The 19,762-nt window shown below is 40.2% G+C and overlaps 1 protein-coding gene across 1 annotated transcript in view; it reads left to right on the top strand.

Annotated features, from left to right (window-relative positions):
• The window catches only part of LAMA3 (laminin subunit alpha 3), a 434,613-nt gene that overhangs the window by 328,371 nt on the left and 86,480 nt on the right, over positions 1 to 19,762 (top strand). Inside the window, exon 42 of the mRNA XM_042780249.1 lies at positions 15,241 to 15,347. Within this exon, the coding sequence (XP_042636183.1) occupies positions 15,241 to 15,347 (107 nt within the window). The remainder of the gene's footprint in view (positions 1 to 15,240; positions 15,348 to 19,762) is intronic.

Genomic DNA, 19,762 nt, shown 5'->3' with positions numbered 1-19,762 from the left:
CTATTTGTAACCCTGTTCAGATGGTCAGTAGTAGTGGCTTGGCACCATCTAGTTTCTGGTCTCAGGGTAAATGAAGCTGTAGCTCATGTAGCCCTTTAGACCAGTGTCTTCTCTAAGATCTTGGTTTTCTTTTTTCTCTTTTGTTCCTGACAAGTAGAGACCAATAGTTGTATTGTAGATGGCTGCTTGCAAGCTTTTAAGACCCCAGATGCTACTCACCTCACTAGTTGAGCAGAACATGAACTGCGTGAACTATATTATGCCAATTGACTGAGTTGTCCCCTGAAACTAAGGTCCTTCGAACCTAGAAAACCAGTCTCTTAAGGTGTTTGGTTATATCTGAGAGGTATCTGTGATTGTGTCATCTATGAATATTTATGCCTACATGTACATACTTACACATGTATATCGTTACCTCTGTGTGTGCACACATACATATACCTCTGCACTTAGCCAAACACCTATGTGCTTATATACATAAATATGTGACCATACACTCATTTTTTAAGTCATTGTTGGCGTGGTTGCCAAATTATATATGTCAAATTCTTTAGTATAAACATTTTTTTCTAGAGTACTTCTTAGTGACAAAGTAAGTACTTCTTACTTTGGTCAAGCTGTGTGTACTACATCCACATTTGGTGCTACTTTTCCCATCTCTAAAAATAAAAAGATGAATTGACATAGTGGCTGCAATGATGGGCCCAGGTGTAGCAGGAATTGTGAAGTGGGCACAGGACCGGGCAGTGTTTTGTTCTGTTGTGTACAGGGTTGCTATGAATCAGAGACAACTCGACAGCACCTAACAACAACGACAACATGATCTAAGGTGTGAGTTCCCCTATTCCTAACCTTCTTTGGTAACCCACCAATGAACATTGGTCTTCATGTATATATCTGTTTTTATCTTATAAAAGTGGAATCATACAATATCTGTCCTTATGTGATTGTCTTATTTTACTTGGTGTTATGTCCTACATGTCCTTCCTTGTTATAATATGTTTCATGAACTCATCATTGTTCTTTATAGTTGCATAGCATTCCATTGTATGTTTGTACCAAATTTTGCTTATTCACTCATCTGTTGATAGGCATTTAGGCTGTTTCTGTTTTTTTCCTACTGTGATTAAAACAGAAATGGACATGGGTGTGCATTTATCTATCAGTGTCTCTTTAAATAAGTCTCTAAAGTATATACCTAGGTGTGGGATTACTGGGTCATAAGGTATTTCTGAGAGCTCTGGTAGCATAGTGCCTAAGGCACTTGACTGCTAACCAGAAGGCTGGAGGTTCAAACCCACCAACCACTCCTCGGAAGGAAGGTTGGGCAATCTACTTCCGTAGTGATACTGCCTCAGAAACCCAAGGAAGGGTCACTATGAGTTGGGTCCGACTTGATGGCACATAACAACAACAACAAGAAGGTATTTCTATTTCTAGTTTTTTGAGGAAGCACCGTACCATTTTGCATAGTGGTTGTATCATATTACAGTCCCCCCAGTAATGGATAAGTGTTCCAATCTCACCACATTCTTGCCAACATTTGTTGTTACCTGTTTTCTTATCAGTGTCATTTTAGACAGGGTGACATGGTATCTCACTGTAGTTTTGATTTGCATCTTTTCATCTGATTGCTGGTCACTTGAGTGTGCTCTTTGGTGAAGTGTCTGTTCATGTCCATTGCCTATTTTATAATTGGATTGTTTGTCTTTTTTGTAAGTTTTAGAGATTAGGCCCTTATCAGATAACTCATTTCTGAAGATTTTTCCCAGTCTGTAGGTTGTCTTTTTACTCTTTTGATAGTCTTTTGATGAGCATAAGTTTTTAATTTTTATGATGTCCCAGTGACCTATTGTGTCTTCTATTTTACCCATTTTAATAGTTATGCTTGTTAACCTAATTACAAACTATGGAAAGAATAGGTCTCATAGTTTTCTTCCCGGAATTTTATAGCTTTAGATTTAATATTTAGGTCTTTGATCCATTTTGAGATAGTTTTAGTGTATGGTGTGAGGTAGGAGTCCTGTTTCATTTTTCTGCAAGTGGATATACAATTTTGGCAACATCATTTATTAAAGTGACTGTTCTTCCCCACTGAACAGAAAGTGACTTCTTGTAAAAAATCGGTTGTCTATAAATGGATAGATTTGTTTCTGGGTTCTCAATTATTTTCTATTGGTTTTGTATCTATCCTTGAACCAATACCAGGCTGTTTAGATTACTACAGTAAATATAAAGTATGTTTTGATATCAGGGAATGTGAGGTCACCTACTGTTCTTCTTTAATATTACTTTGGCTATTCTGGGTCTCTTTCCTTTCCATATAAAATTGGTCATTAGTTTTTTTTCATTTCAGTAAAGAATTTTGTTGGTATATTTATCAGAATTGAGTTGTGCCTATAGATGACTTTAGATAGAATTAACGTTTTCACTATATTAAGTCTTCCAATTCATGAGCCTGAGATAGCCTTCCATTTATGTATACATCTCTTTTGGCTTCTTGTAGTAAAACAAAACAAAACAAAACAAAACTCACTGCCAGTGAGTTGGATCTGACTCACAGTGATCCCTCCATAGGTTTCCGAGGTGTTATCACTACAGAAGTAGATTGCTCAATCTTCCTTCCAAGGAATGGCTGGTGGGTTTGAACCACCAGCCTTCTAGTTAGCAGTCACATGCCTTAGGCACTATGCCACCAGAGCTCAAACTCCCAACTGTCTGGTTAGCAGTAAAGTGCTTTAACCACTACACCAACAGAGCTCCCTTTCTTGTAGTAGTGCTTAATAATTTACATTGTATAAGTCTTTTATGTCTCTGGATAGCTAAATTCCTAGATCTGTCTTACTTACTTCTTATTTATCCCTGGTGTTTAGCATGGTATTGGCTACGTAATAGGTGTTCAGTGAATGTTTGTGAAACCAATCAATATATATTTATGGTAAAAAAAAAATTATATAATACTGATGAGCAAAGAACCAATGAGGCCATCTCATCCCAACTTAACATGCTCACACAGAGCCCTATTAATAATCATTAGCTTACAGAAAACCACTGTTAAAAGCTTGCTATATGTTTGTGTTTTTTTGTTTTGCTGTATATTCTTAAGGAGCTCTGGTGGCATAGTGCCTAAGGCATATGACTGCTAACCAGAAGGCTGGCGGTTCAAACCCACCAGCCACTCCTCGGAAGGAAGGTTGGGCAATCTACTTCCATAGTGATACTGCCTTGGAAACCCAAGGAGGGGTCACCATGAGTCAGATAGGACTCGACAGCAGTGGGTGGGTTTTTGTATATTCTTATAGATTGTTTCCATGTGCACATAGTTTGTTCTTAAACAAAAGTAGATTCCTGTTTATGTTTTGACTTGTCTTTTCATTTAATGATATATTAATATATTTACCTATCAATAAGTATTCTTTGATGACATCATATTAGTGACTAAAACCATTTCCAGTGAGATTCCATAATCCTCTGCTATTGGTCTTTGGGAGCCCTGGGTGGTGTAACATATAACACGTTTGTGGTTGCTAACCCAAAGGATGGAGATTCAAATCCACCCCAAGGCACCTTGGAAGGAAGTCCTGATGATTTGCTTCTGAAAAATCAGCCACTGAAACCTCCGGGGAGCACATTCCTACCTTACCACACATGGGGCTGCCCTGAGTCGGGATCCACACATTGGCCATGGGTTTTTCATTCATTTTTGAGGTAGTTTCACTGTTCTCCGTTTTAAAACAACATTAAAATTAAATCCTTACGGCTATAATACTTAAATCCTTAAATGTAATTGTATAATTGGCCCATAGGCCAAGGGATGGGCACATTTTTCAGGCTTTTGATACATTATACCAAATTGTCCTCCAGAAAAGTTTTATCCATTTACATTCCTACAATCATGAAAGAGAGCTGCTCCCTGCCCTGGATAGACACTAAAACTGATCAGTTTTTCAAGTATCTACCAACTTGATAGCAAGAAAATGGTATTGTATCTTATTTTAATTTACCTTCTTTGTTTAATAATCAGTTTGAATTTTTTTTTTTTCATGGGCTTATTGAGCACTTGTAAATCTTATTTTGTGAGTTGCTGTCCAGGTCTTTTACTCATTATTTTTTCCCCCTTTTGGAATGATCTTTTATTTTTCCATTGATTTGTACAGATTCACTATATATAGAAGAATTTTTCTAAACGTATATGTTGAAAATATTCCCAGTTTGTTATTTTCATTTTCATTTTGTTTTTGTAAATTTTAGATGCACAGCAGCTAAGTTTTATTATGGTTGTGTCATTTTTTTTTAATCCTTTAGAGTTTCAGCCATTAGTATCCTACGTAAAGAGGTTATATAAATGTTTGTGCATTCTTTTTAGTACTTTAATGGTTTTGTTTCTGACATTAACATTTTTATTTTGGTGAAATTTTGGAACATAGTCTTTGGGTGACACTGCATCTTACATGGCAAATGCCTTTAAAATCAACAACTTAAGGCAAAAATTGTCCAGAGTTCAAACAATTTTGACTATCCCAACATATCATCTCTTAATAATCCAGCGGCCATGTTGCATGGGATATACGTGGTATTTGGTTATACACCAGGAGCATACTCATCAGGGTGAGATGTTAATGCTAGAAGAGGCATGGAAGAACCAGACCAGTGGGGAAAATAGCAGATTCACCACAGGGTGAATGCTCATTAAGTGAAATGGGGGAAGATGCTCCAGCCATTTTTCTTCTCTCGCTCTAGAACTCTTCCTTTCTTTTTTTGCTAAGTATATTTATTTGAGTTCACTAAAGTTGATGTGTATGTACAAAATTTATGTGTATACTTGGATTTGTTCCTGTACTTGGTTGCTGTGCCATTAGCACTTCTGTATCATTTCTGAAAGAACTAAATATCTTTTAATATTTGGTTGGGCAATGCTCTCCAAATTGTTTTTGTTAGGTATTGTCGAGTCAGTTCTGACTCATAACGAGACCATGTACAGCAGAACAAAACACTGCTCAGTCCTGCACCATCCTCACAATCCTTGCTGGGTATGAGCCCATTGTTGCAGCCACCATGTCAATCCATCTCATTGACAGTGTTCATTTCTTCCTCTAACCCTCTACTATACCAAGCATGATGGGAAAGTCCTTCTCCAGATAACATGTACAAAATACATGAGATGAAGTCTCACCATCCTGCCTTCTAAAGAGCATTCTGGCTGTACTTCTGAGTAGATTTGTTCATTCTTCTGGCAGTCCATAGTATATTTAATATTCCCCACCAACATCATAATCCCAAGGCATCAATTCTTTTTCAGTCTTCTTTATTCATTGTCCAGCTTTCTCATGCATATGAAGCAATTAAAATACCATGAGTTGGGTTAGGCACAACCTAGTCCTCAAGGTGACATCTTTGCATTTTAAAAATGTAAAGAGGTTTTTTGCAGCAGATTTGTCTGATGCAATACGTCATTTGATTTCTTGACTGCTGTTTCCATGGGTGTTGATTTTAGATCCAAGTAAAATGAAATCTTGACAACTTCAATATTTTCTGTATTTGTAATGCTGTAGCTTATTGGTCCAGTTGTGATGACTTTTGTTTTCTTTATGTTGAAATGTAATCCATACTGAAGGCTGCAGTCTTTGATTGTCACCCAGTAAATGCTTTAAGTCTTATTTACTTTCAGCAAGCACTGTTGTATCATCTGCTCATCAAAGGTTGTTAATGAGTCTTCCTTCAATCCTGATGTCATGTTCTTCTTCATATAGTACAATTTCTCAGATTTTTATTTGTTCAGGATACAGAGTCAATAAGTGTGGTGAAGGGATATAATCCTGACACATACCTTTCCTGATTTTAAACCACACACTATTCCTTTTGGTCTCTGCACAGGTTCTGCATGAATACAATTAAGCGTTCTGGAATCCCCATTCTTCACAATGTTATTCATAATTTGTTAGGATCCACACAGTTAAATGCCTTTGCATAGTCAGTGAAACACAAACATCTTGCTGTCATTCTCTGCTTTCAGCCAAGATCTAGCTGACATCAGTGATATCCCTTGTTGCACGTCCTCTTTTGAATCCAGCTTGAATTTCTGGCAGTTCCCTGTCAATATACTGCTGCAACCATTTTTTAATTATCTTCAGCAATATTTTACTTACATGTGATATTAATGATATTGTATGATAATTACTACATTCTGTTGGATAACTTTCTTTGGAATGGGCACCAATATGAGTTCCTTCCAGTCAGCTGGCCAGGTAGCTGTTTTCCAAATTTCTTGGCATAGACAAGTGAGCACTTCCAGCATTGCATCCGTTTGTTGAAACATCTTCAATTCCTGGAACCTTGTTTTTTTTGCCAGTGCTTTCAGTGTGGCTTGAATTTCTTCCTTCACAGCCATTGGGTTTTGATCATATGCTACCTCCTGAAATGGTTGAACATCAACCAGTTCTTTTTGTGTATTCTTTCCATTTTTTCTGGTTACTTCTTACATTGTTTGCCCATAGAATCCTTCAGTATTGCAACTCGAGACTTTAATTTTTTCTTCAGTTCTTTCAGCTTAAAAATGCTGAGCATGTTCTTCTCTTTTGGTTTTCTCACTCCACATCTTTGCACATTTCATATATCTGTACTTTGTCTTCTCAAGCTGCCCTTTGGCTCTTCGGTTCAGCTCTTTTACTTCATCATTTCTTTCATTTACTTTAGCCACTCTACATTCAAGAGCAAGTTTCAGAGTCTTTTCTGACATCCATTTTTGTCTTTTCTTTGTTTCCTTTCCTTTTAATGACCTTTTGCTTTCTTCATGTATGATGTCCTTGACGTCATCCTACAACTTACCTGGTCTTTCGTCATTAGTGTTCAATGCATCAAATCTACTTTTGAGATGACCTCTAAAAATTCAGATGGGAAATACTCAAGCTCATGCTAACCACAAGGTCAGCAGCTGAAATCCACCAGCTGCTCTACAGAAGGAAGATGGAGCAATCTACTTCCATAAAGATTTACAGCCTCAAAAACCCAATGGGGTCACTAGGAGTTGGAATTGATTTGGTGGTAGTGAGTTTGGTTTTGGTTTTTTTGGGTTCTGCAGTTGGCCCTTGGCCTTGTTCTGACTGATGATGTTGAGCATCTCCATCATCTCCTTCACTGATGTAGTGAATTTGATTCCTGTGTAATCCATCTGGTGAGGTCCATATGTATAGCTGCTATTTATTGTCATTGAAAAAAGCTCTTTGCAATGAATAAGTCACTGGTCTTGCAATATTCTATCATGCAATCTCCAGCATCATTACTATTACCAATGCCATATTTTCCAACTATTCATCCTTCTTTTTTGTTTCCCACTGTCTCATTCCAATCACCAGTAATTATCAAAGCATCTTGATTTCATGTCTGATCAATTTCAGACTGCAGAAGTTGGTAAAATCTCTTCATCTTTGGCATTAGTTGTTAATGTGTAAATTTGAATGATCATTATAGTAACTGGTCTTCCTTGTACAGCATTGTACTTCAGCATAGATCTTGAAATGTTCTTTTTGATGATGAATGTGACCCACTCCTCTTCAATACAATATTTTTCCTTAATGATTGTGACATGCTGATTTTTTTCTGGATAAACTTAGAAGCATTTTTATCAAATTTCAAAAGACAGAAATTTAATTTGATTAGATCATTGTTATCTGAAATGTTTTATGGACAAGGTGGAATTAGGTAGATCTACGAGATGACTAAAATCCAGTGGAGCTGGAAAGTGAAGGTGGAAGGCCAGCTGGGTGGGAGAAGTAATGCAAGAAAGCCCTAAGGGTGGAGGATACCTGCCAGATTGGGGAAGGCAAGGAATGGTTATGGGGAACTCTGAACAGTGCTTAGGGAGTCTGGAAACTCTCCTATGCTAAAGGGAGCTATTGCAGGGTCTTCTCTTTTCTGTTTTTCATTTCAGGAAGAGGAACATTTCCCACACTTGCCTCACATCTATTATTCATTCATTTTTTAATGAAAAAATGTATGGCGTTCCTAGTATCTGCCTAGCACTGTGCTAAACACTGGAGGCACCACAGCTAACAGAGCATAGTCTCTTCCTCCAAGGGTTTTACAGTCTAGTAGTAAACAGATGTAACAATAACCCACTCAGACAGCAAGAGATAACTTCACAGAGCTAAGTCAGGCTGCAATAGGAGAGCATCCAACCAGCCTTGAAGGGTAAGGAAAGGAAAAGGCCACTACACTGAGACAGGGAGGATGAGTGGGGCAGGCCGAGTTGGGAAGGTATTCCAGGCACTAATTTAAAATGTTACAGGACTCACTTCTGTGTTGTTGTTGTTGTTAGTTGCTGTTGAGTCAGCTTCTAATTTAATCCTGTTTATGGTTCTTCACAATGAAGCACAAGACAGTAGCAGGCTTCATGAAACATCCTATTGGCAGGCAGCTGATAAGCAAAGAAATTGTTAAGTAACGGTTATCTCAGCTTATGTTTGTTACATTTAATGTCTTAAGAAAGCAAGCTATTGTTTTTAAAATGTAAAAAAAATACTTTCATAGGTAAATATCATTTTGATGATATATTTTTTTTCATTTGTTAAACATTTACTAAATGTTTCTGGCTGAACTCTGTGACCTTGTCATTAACTCAGCTTAAACTCACTGCCATTGAGTCAACTCCAACTCATAGCGATCCCCACTGGGTTTCTGAGGCTGTAAATCTTTACAGAAATAAATTGCCCCATCTTCCTTCTGCAGAGCAGCTGGTGGGCTTGAACTACTGACCTTCTGGTTAACAGCCAAATGCTTTATCCACTATGCTACTATGCCTTTGTCATTAACTAAGCATTGATAAATACCAGGGTGATATGGGATGAAGAGTAGGAATATGTACAGGGAATCTCTCTGGGTAGAGGTGGGGACAGCAACCTGGAGGAAGGATATAGGAAAAGGTTCCCAGCTCATACCAAGCTTTTTATGGCCTTTTTCTCCCTCAGCCGCTTAGAGCCACAGATGACAAATGTGTTTTCCACTCTTTATTTGTTGTACTAATGTCACCAGTGAAATCAGCAAATTTTCTTTCAGTTCACTATGTTTATTTACTGTCATAAAATGATAATCAGGGAACCAGTTATTTCTTATGATCAGTGCTAAATGCTTGCAAGAATAGGGAAGCAGTCAAACCTAACCTCCTGAGTATTTATGTGACTTTTGTATAAGGTACTGTATAATTATGCATCTGTTACATAGAAAGTTTATACCTAGGTGAGACATTTTAAAAATTGTTTTAAAACATAGATCTTCTGCGTAGCATGGTTTGCTAGGTAGAATAAGAGGCCGGTCACAGGAAGCAAAACAAAGCTCTATTATTAATATATTACCAGCCTGTGCAGGAGGCTAAGATAAGCCACCTCAGTTTAGTTGCCTTCCCTATGATTAGGGGATCCACAGTTGTCTGCTTCCTGTCTACTTTCCGAAATGTAGTAATTCAAAGTGATACCAAGTTATACACATACATAAAATTAATATTTCACTATGTTTTATAATGGGAGCTCTGGTAGCATAGTGGCTAAGACACTTGCCTGCTAACCAGACGGCTGGCGGTTCAAACCCACCAGCCACTCCTCGGAAGGAAGGTTGGGCAATCCTACTTCCGTAGTGATACTGCCTCGGAAACCCAAGGAGGGGTCGCTATGAGTCGGGGTCAACTCGACGGCAAACAACAACAACAACAACATGTTTTATAATGATCACCACCCCATCTGTTGCCATCGATTGAATCAACTCTGGCTCATGGCTACCCCATGTGTGTCTGACTAGAAGCGTGCTCCATAGAGTTTTTTAGTGGCTGATGTTTTGCAAGCAGATCACCAGGCATTTCTTCTGAGGTATCTATGGGAAGACTGAAACCTCCAGTCTGTAGGTTAGCAGCGACTGTTAACCCTTTGCTCCACCCAGGGACATCCTCATCATAAGAGCTACCTTTTACTGAGTGTCTGTTATGTGCATTGTCTCACTGCTGTTTCTATTTTATGTGCAGGCATTTTGCTAGGTACATTTCTACATTATCTCATATCTGTCAACCAGAAAGATATTAGTCTGATCACTCATTTATTCATTCACTCGTTTATTTAAGAAATAGCTGGCAGCTAATATGTCGCAGGCAGTCTCCCAGGTGCTAGGATATGTCAGTGGGCAAAACAGCCAAATAATTTATAACTTCATAGAGTTTACATTTTTTTGTGGGGGCGGGGCAGGGTTGGAGATAAAGAAACTGAAGTTCAAAGGGTTAAGACACCAGCCTGAGATCACACAACTAGTAATAAGTGGTAGAGGCAGGAATCTATAACTAAGAACTTCCTGATCTAAAATGTGTGTCCTTTGCACTAACTATATCACCAGTGTCTCCACTGATAAAGCATATTTAAATTGCTTTGCAGTTCCTTGATAAAAAGCTTGAATTTGCGGAAGAGAGTCAAATACCATAGTGCTTTGATTTGATCAATTTTCAGTCATGACAAGTGTCATCACACATAAATTTAACAACAAGAGTATTTGGGGGGAGAGGTGTAGAATTTCACTATTAGACAGATATATTTTTTTTCCTTTTTTAAAATTTTTATTGTGATTTGGGTGAAAGTTTACAGAGAAAATTCATTTTTCCACACAGCAGTTCACATATAGTTCATCTCATGACATTGACTGTGATTTCCCACAATGCAACAGCTCTTTTCCCACTTCCTCCTCATAGGCACCTTTTCCCTGTGTCCTTCCCACCCATGGACTCCTGCCACACACACCCAGGCTGTTTCCCTGTACATACACAGCCCTTCTCTTCTCCCGTGATTGATCTCTTCAAGGAGTGTATCTACCTAATGTAAATATTCAGCTCCTATGCCTATCTTTTGCTTGGCTGGAAGCCAACGGAGTGGGTTTGATTCCAGACCTGAAGGGCAACTTAGGGGCCATAGTCTCAAGGGTTTCACCAGGCTCTATCAGACCAGCAAACCTGGTCCCTTTTTTTAATGACTGAGTTTGTTCCACATTGTTCTCCCCCTCTATTCAGGATCTCCTACATAGACACCCCTCCAAGTGGTAGATAGAGGTAGCTGGGCACCATCTAGTTCTGGTCTCATAGTCTTATAGGCTGAGGATCATATGGTGTACCAGTCCCTTGGACTAACTGTTTCCATGAGTCTTTAGTTTTCTTCATTATTCTTTGCTCTGGACGAGGAGAGACCTATCGTTGCATCTAGATGGCCACTTGCAAGCTTTTAAGATTCCAGTTGCTACTTGCCAAAGTAGGATGTGGAACAATGTTTTTGTTTAATACATTAAAGCAATTGAGCTTGATGTCCCCTGTAACCATGGTCCTGAGCCCACAGGGCCAGCTACCTAGGTGGCCTAGAAGTGACTAGAACCTTGTTCCTTGTCAGCTCTACTACATACCTGAGAATTCTTACAGAACATACAAATATACTTATAGAAATACTGTCTGACAACCCTATACATGGTCATGGGCACACTCCTCTCTGCATGTTGTTGTTGTTATGTGCTGTTGAGTCAGACCCGACTCATAGTGACCCCTCCTTGGGTTTCTGAGGCAGTATCACTATGGAAGTAGATCGCCCAACCTTCCTTCCAAGGAGTGGCTGGTGGGTTTGAACTGTCAGCCTTCTAGTTAGCAGTCAAGTGCCTTAGGCACTATGCTACCAGAGCTTCTTCTCCCTGCATAGACATACTGTTCTGGTTACCTAGTGCCACTCTAACAAGAATATACCACAAATGGGATGCTTAAACAAACAGGAGTTTATTCTCTTATAGTTTGGAGGCTTCAAGTCAGAGTTCAAAGTGCCAGGCTCTAGGGGTTGGGTGAAAGCCCCCCAATCTTGGGTTGTAGCTCTGCCTCTTGCTCCTGGCCCATTGAAGCTGGAGGCTTTTCTTCACTTAGCTGCTGGCTGCTGAGCCTGACAAACCCAAAGTTGACAAGTAAAAAGGCACAGTCCCACTGTTACCAAACCACATGGCAGGCCATTAATTCAAGTCCATTTTAAGTCTCCAGGTCAGCAGAACATGGCAGCCCACTGAACAATGACATGGCTACATACAGGGTCCAAGCATGCCATAAGCTAGAGACCATTCCCAAAGCTGCTGCTTATATACGGGAAGCAAACCACATACCCAGAGCAGCTACTTAGCTGTTTGTGGTAGATCCCACCATGGAGTTGATTGTCAGTCTCATTATGGGGAATAATTTCCACCAGCTGCCCAGCCACTCAACCAGGCCCAAGCTAGTTGACATACAACTTTAACTACCACAATTCCACTCCTTGTCAACTTTGCACCTGTGTAGATCTTCATTGGGTGGCATCTGTACAGCTCTCCTTCACTGGGTGGCTCTAATCCCCTAGTTCCTGAGTGGCGACCTCACCTCCTGGGCCTGGCGGACCCCATTCCTCTCCCTCTTGGGCATAGCAGCCCTGCCCCCTCACTCTTGGGTATCAGCTGTGGCTCTGTCCCACTGGCTCACATGAACGAGCAGCCCCACACTACAGAACCAAGTTGGTGAAGGTCTGGCTCTTTGAAACCTAGGGGTCTGTGGTGGTTCCACCCCCAAAGACTGTGGTCCTACCCTCGAGGCTGAGGCAGCTCTGCTTTCTGTTTCTTTAGTCTCTCTGCTTCTGTTGATTAATGCCAAAGGCAACCCATTCCAGAGGAAATCTTCCTGCCCAAAAAGCACTCAGCTTTCTTGCTCCATGGACCAGCCAACCTGATACTCCATTTCATCTCCGTCTTTTCTACCAATTAATGCCCGAAGGCAACCCACTCCACCGGTTAGCCACCTAACCAAAGGCATCAAGCTTTCTCCTCCGTTGGCTGGTAAGGCTGTCACTGTCTCATGATGGTTCTCTCAGTTCTTCTCCTGCCATCTGTCATGCCATATGCTGGGGTCTCTCTGCCAGGGTCTGGGGTCAAGGATGCACTCCACTCCTGTTTCCACATTTTAGGCATCTACCAGAGAAGCACCCCACTCCTGGTACCATATTCTGTTCTGGTTACCTAGTGCCACTCTGACAGGAATATACCACAAATGGGATGGGTTGAACGAACAGGAGTTTATTATCTTACTGTTTGGAGACTAGAAGTCCGAGTTCAAAGTGTCAGGTTCTAGAGGCTGTGTGAAAGCCCCTCCACCTTGGACTTCAGCTCTGCCTCCTGCTCCCATCCCACTGAAGCTAGAAGCTTTTCTTCACTCAGGCAGCTGCTGGCTGCTGAGGCTGACAAGCCCAAGGTTGACAAATAAAATGGCACAGTCCATATGTTACCAAACCACATGGCAGGCCATTAATTCAAGCCCATTGTAAGTCCCAAGGTTGGCAGAGCATGGCAGGCTGCTGAACAACAATACGACTACATGCAGGGTCCAAGGGTTCTATATGCTAGAGACCATTCCCCAAGGCTTCTGCTTATATACAGGAAGCAGACCACATTCCCTAAGGCAGCTACTCAGCTGCTAACAGTAGATTCCACCATGGAGTTGATTACCAGTCTCATCATGGGAAATACTACATCCAGCTCCTCAGCCTTTCAACCAGCCCCAGCCAAGTTGACACAAAAACTGAATTACCACACATACCTAATCATTCAGCCTGTCACCTATCTGTCCACCCATAGATCAGTGTTTGTCTTCACTGACAGTGCAATACTATATGTGCAAAAGGGTTCATCTTTGTTGTCTGTACCTCCCACCCACCTCTCTACATTGTCCTTTTTCTCAGTGCCACCGTGCTGATCACTCACATTTGGTACATTGCTCTTCCCTTCACCCAAATCAATACTTGTCTCTACCTGTCTAGCAGTGTTCCTTCCCTCCCATCCCTGGTAACCAACAAAGAAAGTTTCCTTCCATATATAAACCTTTCCTTTATTTTTTACAGTAATGGACTAATGCAGTATTTGTCCTTCTGTGATTGACTCATTTCACTCAGCATAATGTCCTCCAAGTTCATCCACATTATATGGTATTTCGTAGAATCTACATTATTCTTTAGTGTTGCATAGTGTTCCATTGTGTGTATATACCATAGTTTGGCTGTCCATTCTTCTGTTGATGGGCACCTAGGTTGTTTCCAATTTCTTGCTATTGTAAATAGTGCTGTGATGAACATGGGTGTGCAAATATCTGTTCTTGTCCTGGCTCTCACTTCTTTGGATATATACCTAGTAATGGAATGGCTGGATCAAATGATATTTCCAATTCCAACTTTTTAAGGAATTGCCGTACTGCTTTCCATAGTAGTTGTATAATTTTACAGTCCCACCAACAGTGTATGAGAGTCCCAATCTCTCCACATCCTTGCCAGTGTTTGTTATTTTCAGACAGATAAATTTTTAATTTACATCCTAATTCCAAACAATGCTAATATGTTTTTAATGGAATCTGAGAATCAAGCTTAAAGCTTGTGAATGAGGAACTGGGTTCTTATCATTAAATTGTCTAAAATATTAAAGACTCCAGATGAAGGGTAGCAGCTATAATTATCCTCCAAGTTGTTTAAGCCCATTATATGCAGCACTGTCACAATTCATGCAAATTTGAATTAAGAGAATAATTCAATAGAAATAATTTCAGTTGAAATTCGATTTGACTCATAGCGACCCCTCCTTGGGTTTCCTGGGTGGTATCTCTACAGAAGTAGATTGTCCAATCTTCCTTCTGAGGAGTGGCTGATGGGTTTGAACTCCCAGCTATCTGGTTAGCAGTCAAATGCCTTAGGCACTATACCACCAGAGCTCCCTGAAATGCAATAGAAAATAAAAATAAAGTCCCACTTCATGCAAAAATTAAAGATTACATGAATCTTGCTTTTTATTTCTTCTGAGGCAATTTCTCTTAAGCAATATTTTAATTATGTGATATCTTTAGGCACACAGCCCTTATATAAAATTCAGTCACCCTTGATTTCTCTATTGATCAAAGCCCTTGTCCTGTGTCTATTTTTTTCACTTGTCATTCAGTTCAAGGAAGATTTGAATAGTCTGTAGCCTTGTGTCAAAGAGGAAAAGAACAGTCTCTGCCTGCCTTCCATTTTCACCTCTGTGATTCAAGGGGTCAATATCTTCTACTGAAACAAATACATCCTTATAGGTGTATGTCAGCCTGCCTCCCATAGGGTTACCATATCCCAAACAGGGGCATAGATGTTGAGAAAATTGGGTCAATGAAATGATGAGTTATTTGAGTGTTTCTCCTATTTCCTATATCATGTGTAGGTGTGCACCAGGATATTTCGGGAATCCACAGAAATTTGGAGGTAGCTGCCAGCCATGCAATTGTAACAGCCATGGCCAGTTGGGCAATTGTGACCCCCTGACTGGAGGTAAGATTGACTCACATCTCTGTTAATCTGTGTTTATAGAAATTAGCATAAAACAGCAGGTGAGGAACCCAAGCAAATACTTTCAGGAAATGTAAGCAACATCTAAAAAACTGTCCCCTCATTTTGACAACCCTGGGGTTGCCAAGGTAGTATTTACTGCCTTGATGAATAACTTACTTTAATTTTTTTTTTTTTTTAAAGTAAATTGGTTTTGAAACTCAACTAATTATGGCCAAAATAACTTCAGACCCTACCTTCTGATTTCACTATGATCTTCCTTTGACATTGTAAGGTTATTGTCCCATCACAGCTTTCTTCGTGTGTTTTTATTTGAAGAAGTCCAAGCTTTCATTCTCTTACAGCAATAAATAATCTGTGGTGTGGATGGCATAATTGGCATGGATTTTACTGGGAGTTAGTATGGGTTCATTAGGAACAACTAGGAACAAAAGGGAAGGTGTTCTCCTTCTTCTTTGACAGACATATTAATGTGATTTATCAGGAGAATGCCATTAATACAGTATAACATGAAACCATTAGATCACTCATGTTGTATTTGTAGAGTAGATAAATAAAATAAATAAAACCTGGGTTTGTGGACTAGATCAGATCAAATAATTGTTGCTGTCATGGACTGAATTGTGTCCCTCTCCAATTTCTGTCAGTTTGTCTGGGCCATGATTATCAGTGGTTTAGAAGTTATGATATAATGTGGTAGATTTGTAATGATACCCATGATGTGATCTGATGTGATAAGCCAATCAGGTGTGAAAGGATTAAGATTAAGGGTGGGTTGTGATACACTCAAACCCAACACAGCCCTGATCCCTTGTGAGGGGAGCTTCCCTGGGGTGTGGCCTGCAATACCTTTTGTCCCACTAGAGATGAGGGAAAAGGGAGCTGAGAAGGGAACCTTCTACTGCCAAGGAGGAGGAGCCAAGAGCAGAGTGTGTCCTTTGGACCCAGGGTCCCTTTGGTGGAATCCTTCTAGGAACAAGAGACGCACAAAGAGATAGTCTTCCTTTAGAGCAGGTGTTCTGAACTCAGACTGTTAGCCTCCTAAATTATAAAAGAGTAAATTTCTCTTTGTTAAACCCATCCACTTGTGGTATTACTGTTACAGCAGCACTAGAGAACTAAGGTAGTTCCCAAAGGAACACGGAGTAAAGTAAGTAATATCAGTCTAGAAGGAGGCGTCTATTTGTAGGCACATGACTTCATCCTTGGCTCCATTTTCAGCATTTTTCACTTGGATGGAAATAAAGAAGACAAGCCTAATCAGTTATCAGATAACATAACATTGAGAATGTTAGAAAATGGCTGTGTGACACATTTGGGATATAAAAGGGCCTCAATAGACTAGAATTATTAGCCAATTCTAACCCACAAAAGCAGCATCATGATAAATGGAAAAAAGATTGAAGTTGTCTGTCTTTGCCAACTTGGTTGTCACAATCAACACCAATGGAAGCAGCAGTCAAGAAATCAGATGACATATTGCGCTGGGAAAATCTGCTGCAAAAGACCTCTTTAAAGTGTTGAAGAGCAAAATGTCCTTTGAAGACTAAGGTGTGCCTAACCCAAGCCATGGTATTTTCAGTCACCTCATATGCATGTGAAAGCTAAACAATGAATAAGGAAGACTGAAAAAGACTTAATGTTTTTGAGTTGTGGTGTTGGCAAACAATACTAAAAGTACCATGGACTGCCGGAAGACTGACAAATCTGTCCTGGAAGAAATGCAACTGGAATGCTCCTTGGAAGCAAGAATGGCCAGACTTTGTCTCACCTACTTTGGTCATGTTGTCAGAAGAGACTATTCCCTGGAGAAGGATATCATGCTTGGTAAAGTGGAGGGTCAGTGAAAAAGGGGAAGGCCTTCAACGAGATGGATTGACACAGTGGCTACAACAATGGGCTGAGGTATAGACAGGATTGTGGGGCTAACTCAGGACTGGGCAGTGTTTCATTCTGTTGTACATGGGGTCTCTATGAGTTGGAGCTGACTTGATGGCACCAAACAACAACAACCCACAGAATTATGTTAGGGCTAAGAGTGCAATCCTACCTATATTATTAGGTGCTGTCAAGTCTGTTTTGACTCGTAGTGAACCTGTGTACAACAGAATGAAACGCTGCCCGGTCCTGTGCCAGCCTCACTGTTGTTGCTATTTTAGTATCATTTGTCCTGTGTTTGAGGCCGTTGTTGCAGCCACTGTGTCAGTCCGTCTCGCTGAGGCGCTTCCTCATTTTCGCTGACCCTCTACTTCACCAGGCATGATGTCCTTCTCTAGGGACGGGTCCCTCCTGATGAGCAACATTCTGGCTGTACTTCTTCCAAGACAGATTTGTTCATTCTTCTGGCAATCATGGTATAGTCAATTTCTTCACCAACTCCGTAGTTTAAATGCATCTGTTCTTCTTCAGTCTTCCTTATTCGTTTTCTGGCTTTTGCATGCATATGAAACAGTTGAAAATACCAGGGCTTGGGTCAGCACACCTCGAAGTGACATCTTTGCTTTTTTAACATTTTATTTAATTTTTTTTTATTGTGATTTGGGTGAACTTTTTTTTAACACTTTAAAAGGGTTTTCAGCAGCAGATTTTCCCAATGCAACACGTCATTTGCTTTCCTGACTTCTGCTTCCATGGGTGTTGATTGTGGATCCAAGTAAAATGAAATCCTTTACAACTTCAGTCTTCTCTCTGTTTAGCATGCTGTTGCTTGTTGGTCCAGAGGATTTTTATGTTCTTTGTGTTGATGTGTACTCTATACTGAAGGCTGTAGTCTTTGATCTTCATCAGTAGGTCTTCTTCACTTTCAGCAAGCAAGGTTGTGTCATCTGCATATCACAGATTGTTAATAAATCTTCCTCCAATCCTGATGCTGTGTTCTTTTTCACATAGTGCTGCTTCTTGGATTATTTGCTCTGTGTTCAGATTGAATAAGTATAGTGAAAAGATAGAATCCTGATGCACATGTTTTGTTATTTTAAACTACACAGTAATCCTTTGTTCTATTAAAAGGGCTGCTATAGTTGAGAGGAAAAACCAACAACCTTTAAGTAGGTCATGAGTGAGATGTGGCTTAGTAGCAGGTCATGTAAAAAGCTGTAAGCTTTTAGCCACCAGCAAGTTCAATATAGGAACTCTGGTTGTGTAGTACCTAAGGCATTTGACTGCTAACAAGAAGGCTGGCAGTTCAAACCCACTAGACACTCCTTGGAAGGAAGATTGGTCAATCTACTTCTGTAGTGGTACCACCTCGGAAACCCAAGGAGGGGTTGCTGGGAGTTGGATCCAATTTGATGGCAGTGCGTTTTTGCGTTAAGTTAAATATATCTGGAAAGTGTGATGTGGGTCCTGAGGTGCCTCATACTATGCCCACTGAGTTCTAGTATCCATAACCTTGAAACCTGTCATTCCATGCCACATGCTCACATAAGTTCTCGCGTAGGGGTTATATCTTAAGAAGACAGACTAACTGGAGTTGTTTAGAAAGAGAGGTAGGACTGTGAAATGACCTGCAATTAGATTACATGAAGGAGGACTGAGGGAACTAAACCAAAACCAAAACCAAACTCATTGCCATTGAGTCGATTCTGACTCATAGAGACCCCATTTGGGTTTCTGAGGCATTAAATCTTTACGGAAGTGGATTGCCCAGTCTTCCTTCCATGGAGTGGCTGGTGGGTTTGAACTTCTGGTTAGCAGTCAAATGCCTTAGGCACTACACCACTAGCGGAGTTAAAAAGCACTGGGAAAGGACATATTTGGAAGGGGTGTGAAAGAAGAGTTAGTCTTATTTCATGTGGCACAGAGAATAGAACTTCTACCAAGAAGTGGAAGCTAAAGGGAGATCTATTTTAACTCATTCTAAGGAAGAACTTTCAAATATTCAAAGCTGTTTAAAGATGAAGAGGACTTTTGTGTGTGTGTGATTTGGGTGAAAATTTACAGAGCAAATTCACTTTCCATACAGTAGTTCACATATACTTTGTCTCATGACACTGACCACAATTTACCACAATGCAACAGCTCCCCTCCCACTTCCTTCCGATAGTTACCTATTCCCTGTGTCCATCCCTTCATGCACTCCTGCCCCAAATTGTCTCCCTGTGCATAAACAGCCCTTCTTTTTCCCATGATTGTTCTCTCCAAGGAGTGTATCTATCTCAGGTAAATGTTCAACTCATATGCCTGTCTTTTGTTTGGCTGAAAGTCACAAGTGTGGGTTAATTCCAGACCTGAAGGGCAGCTAGGGGCCATAGTCTCAGTGGTTCCACCAGGCTCTATTGGACCAGCAAACCTGGTCCCCCCACCCCCTTTTTTTTTTCTCCAAATGATTTTGAGTTTTGTTCCACATTGTTCTCTCTCTTTATCCAGGATCTCCTACATAGATCCCCTTCCAAGTG

This window comes from Orycteropus afer, unplaced genomic scaffold (genome assembly GCF_000298275.1).
Source record: "Orycteropus afer afer isolate SDZICR_OR568_19922 unplaced genomic scaffold, OryAfe1.0 scaffold00030, whole genome shotgun sequence".
NCBI lineage: Eukaryota > Metazoa > Chordata > Mammalia > Tubulidentata > Orycteropodidae > Orycteropus > Orycteropus afer.
Note: the sequence above shows the minus strand (reverse complement) of the source record. Positions and strands in the feature narration are given on the sequence as shown.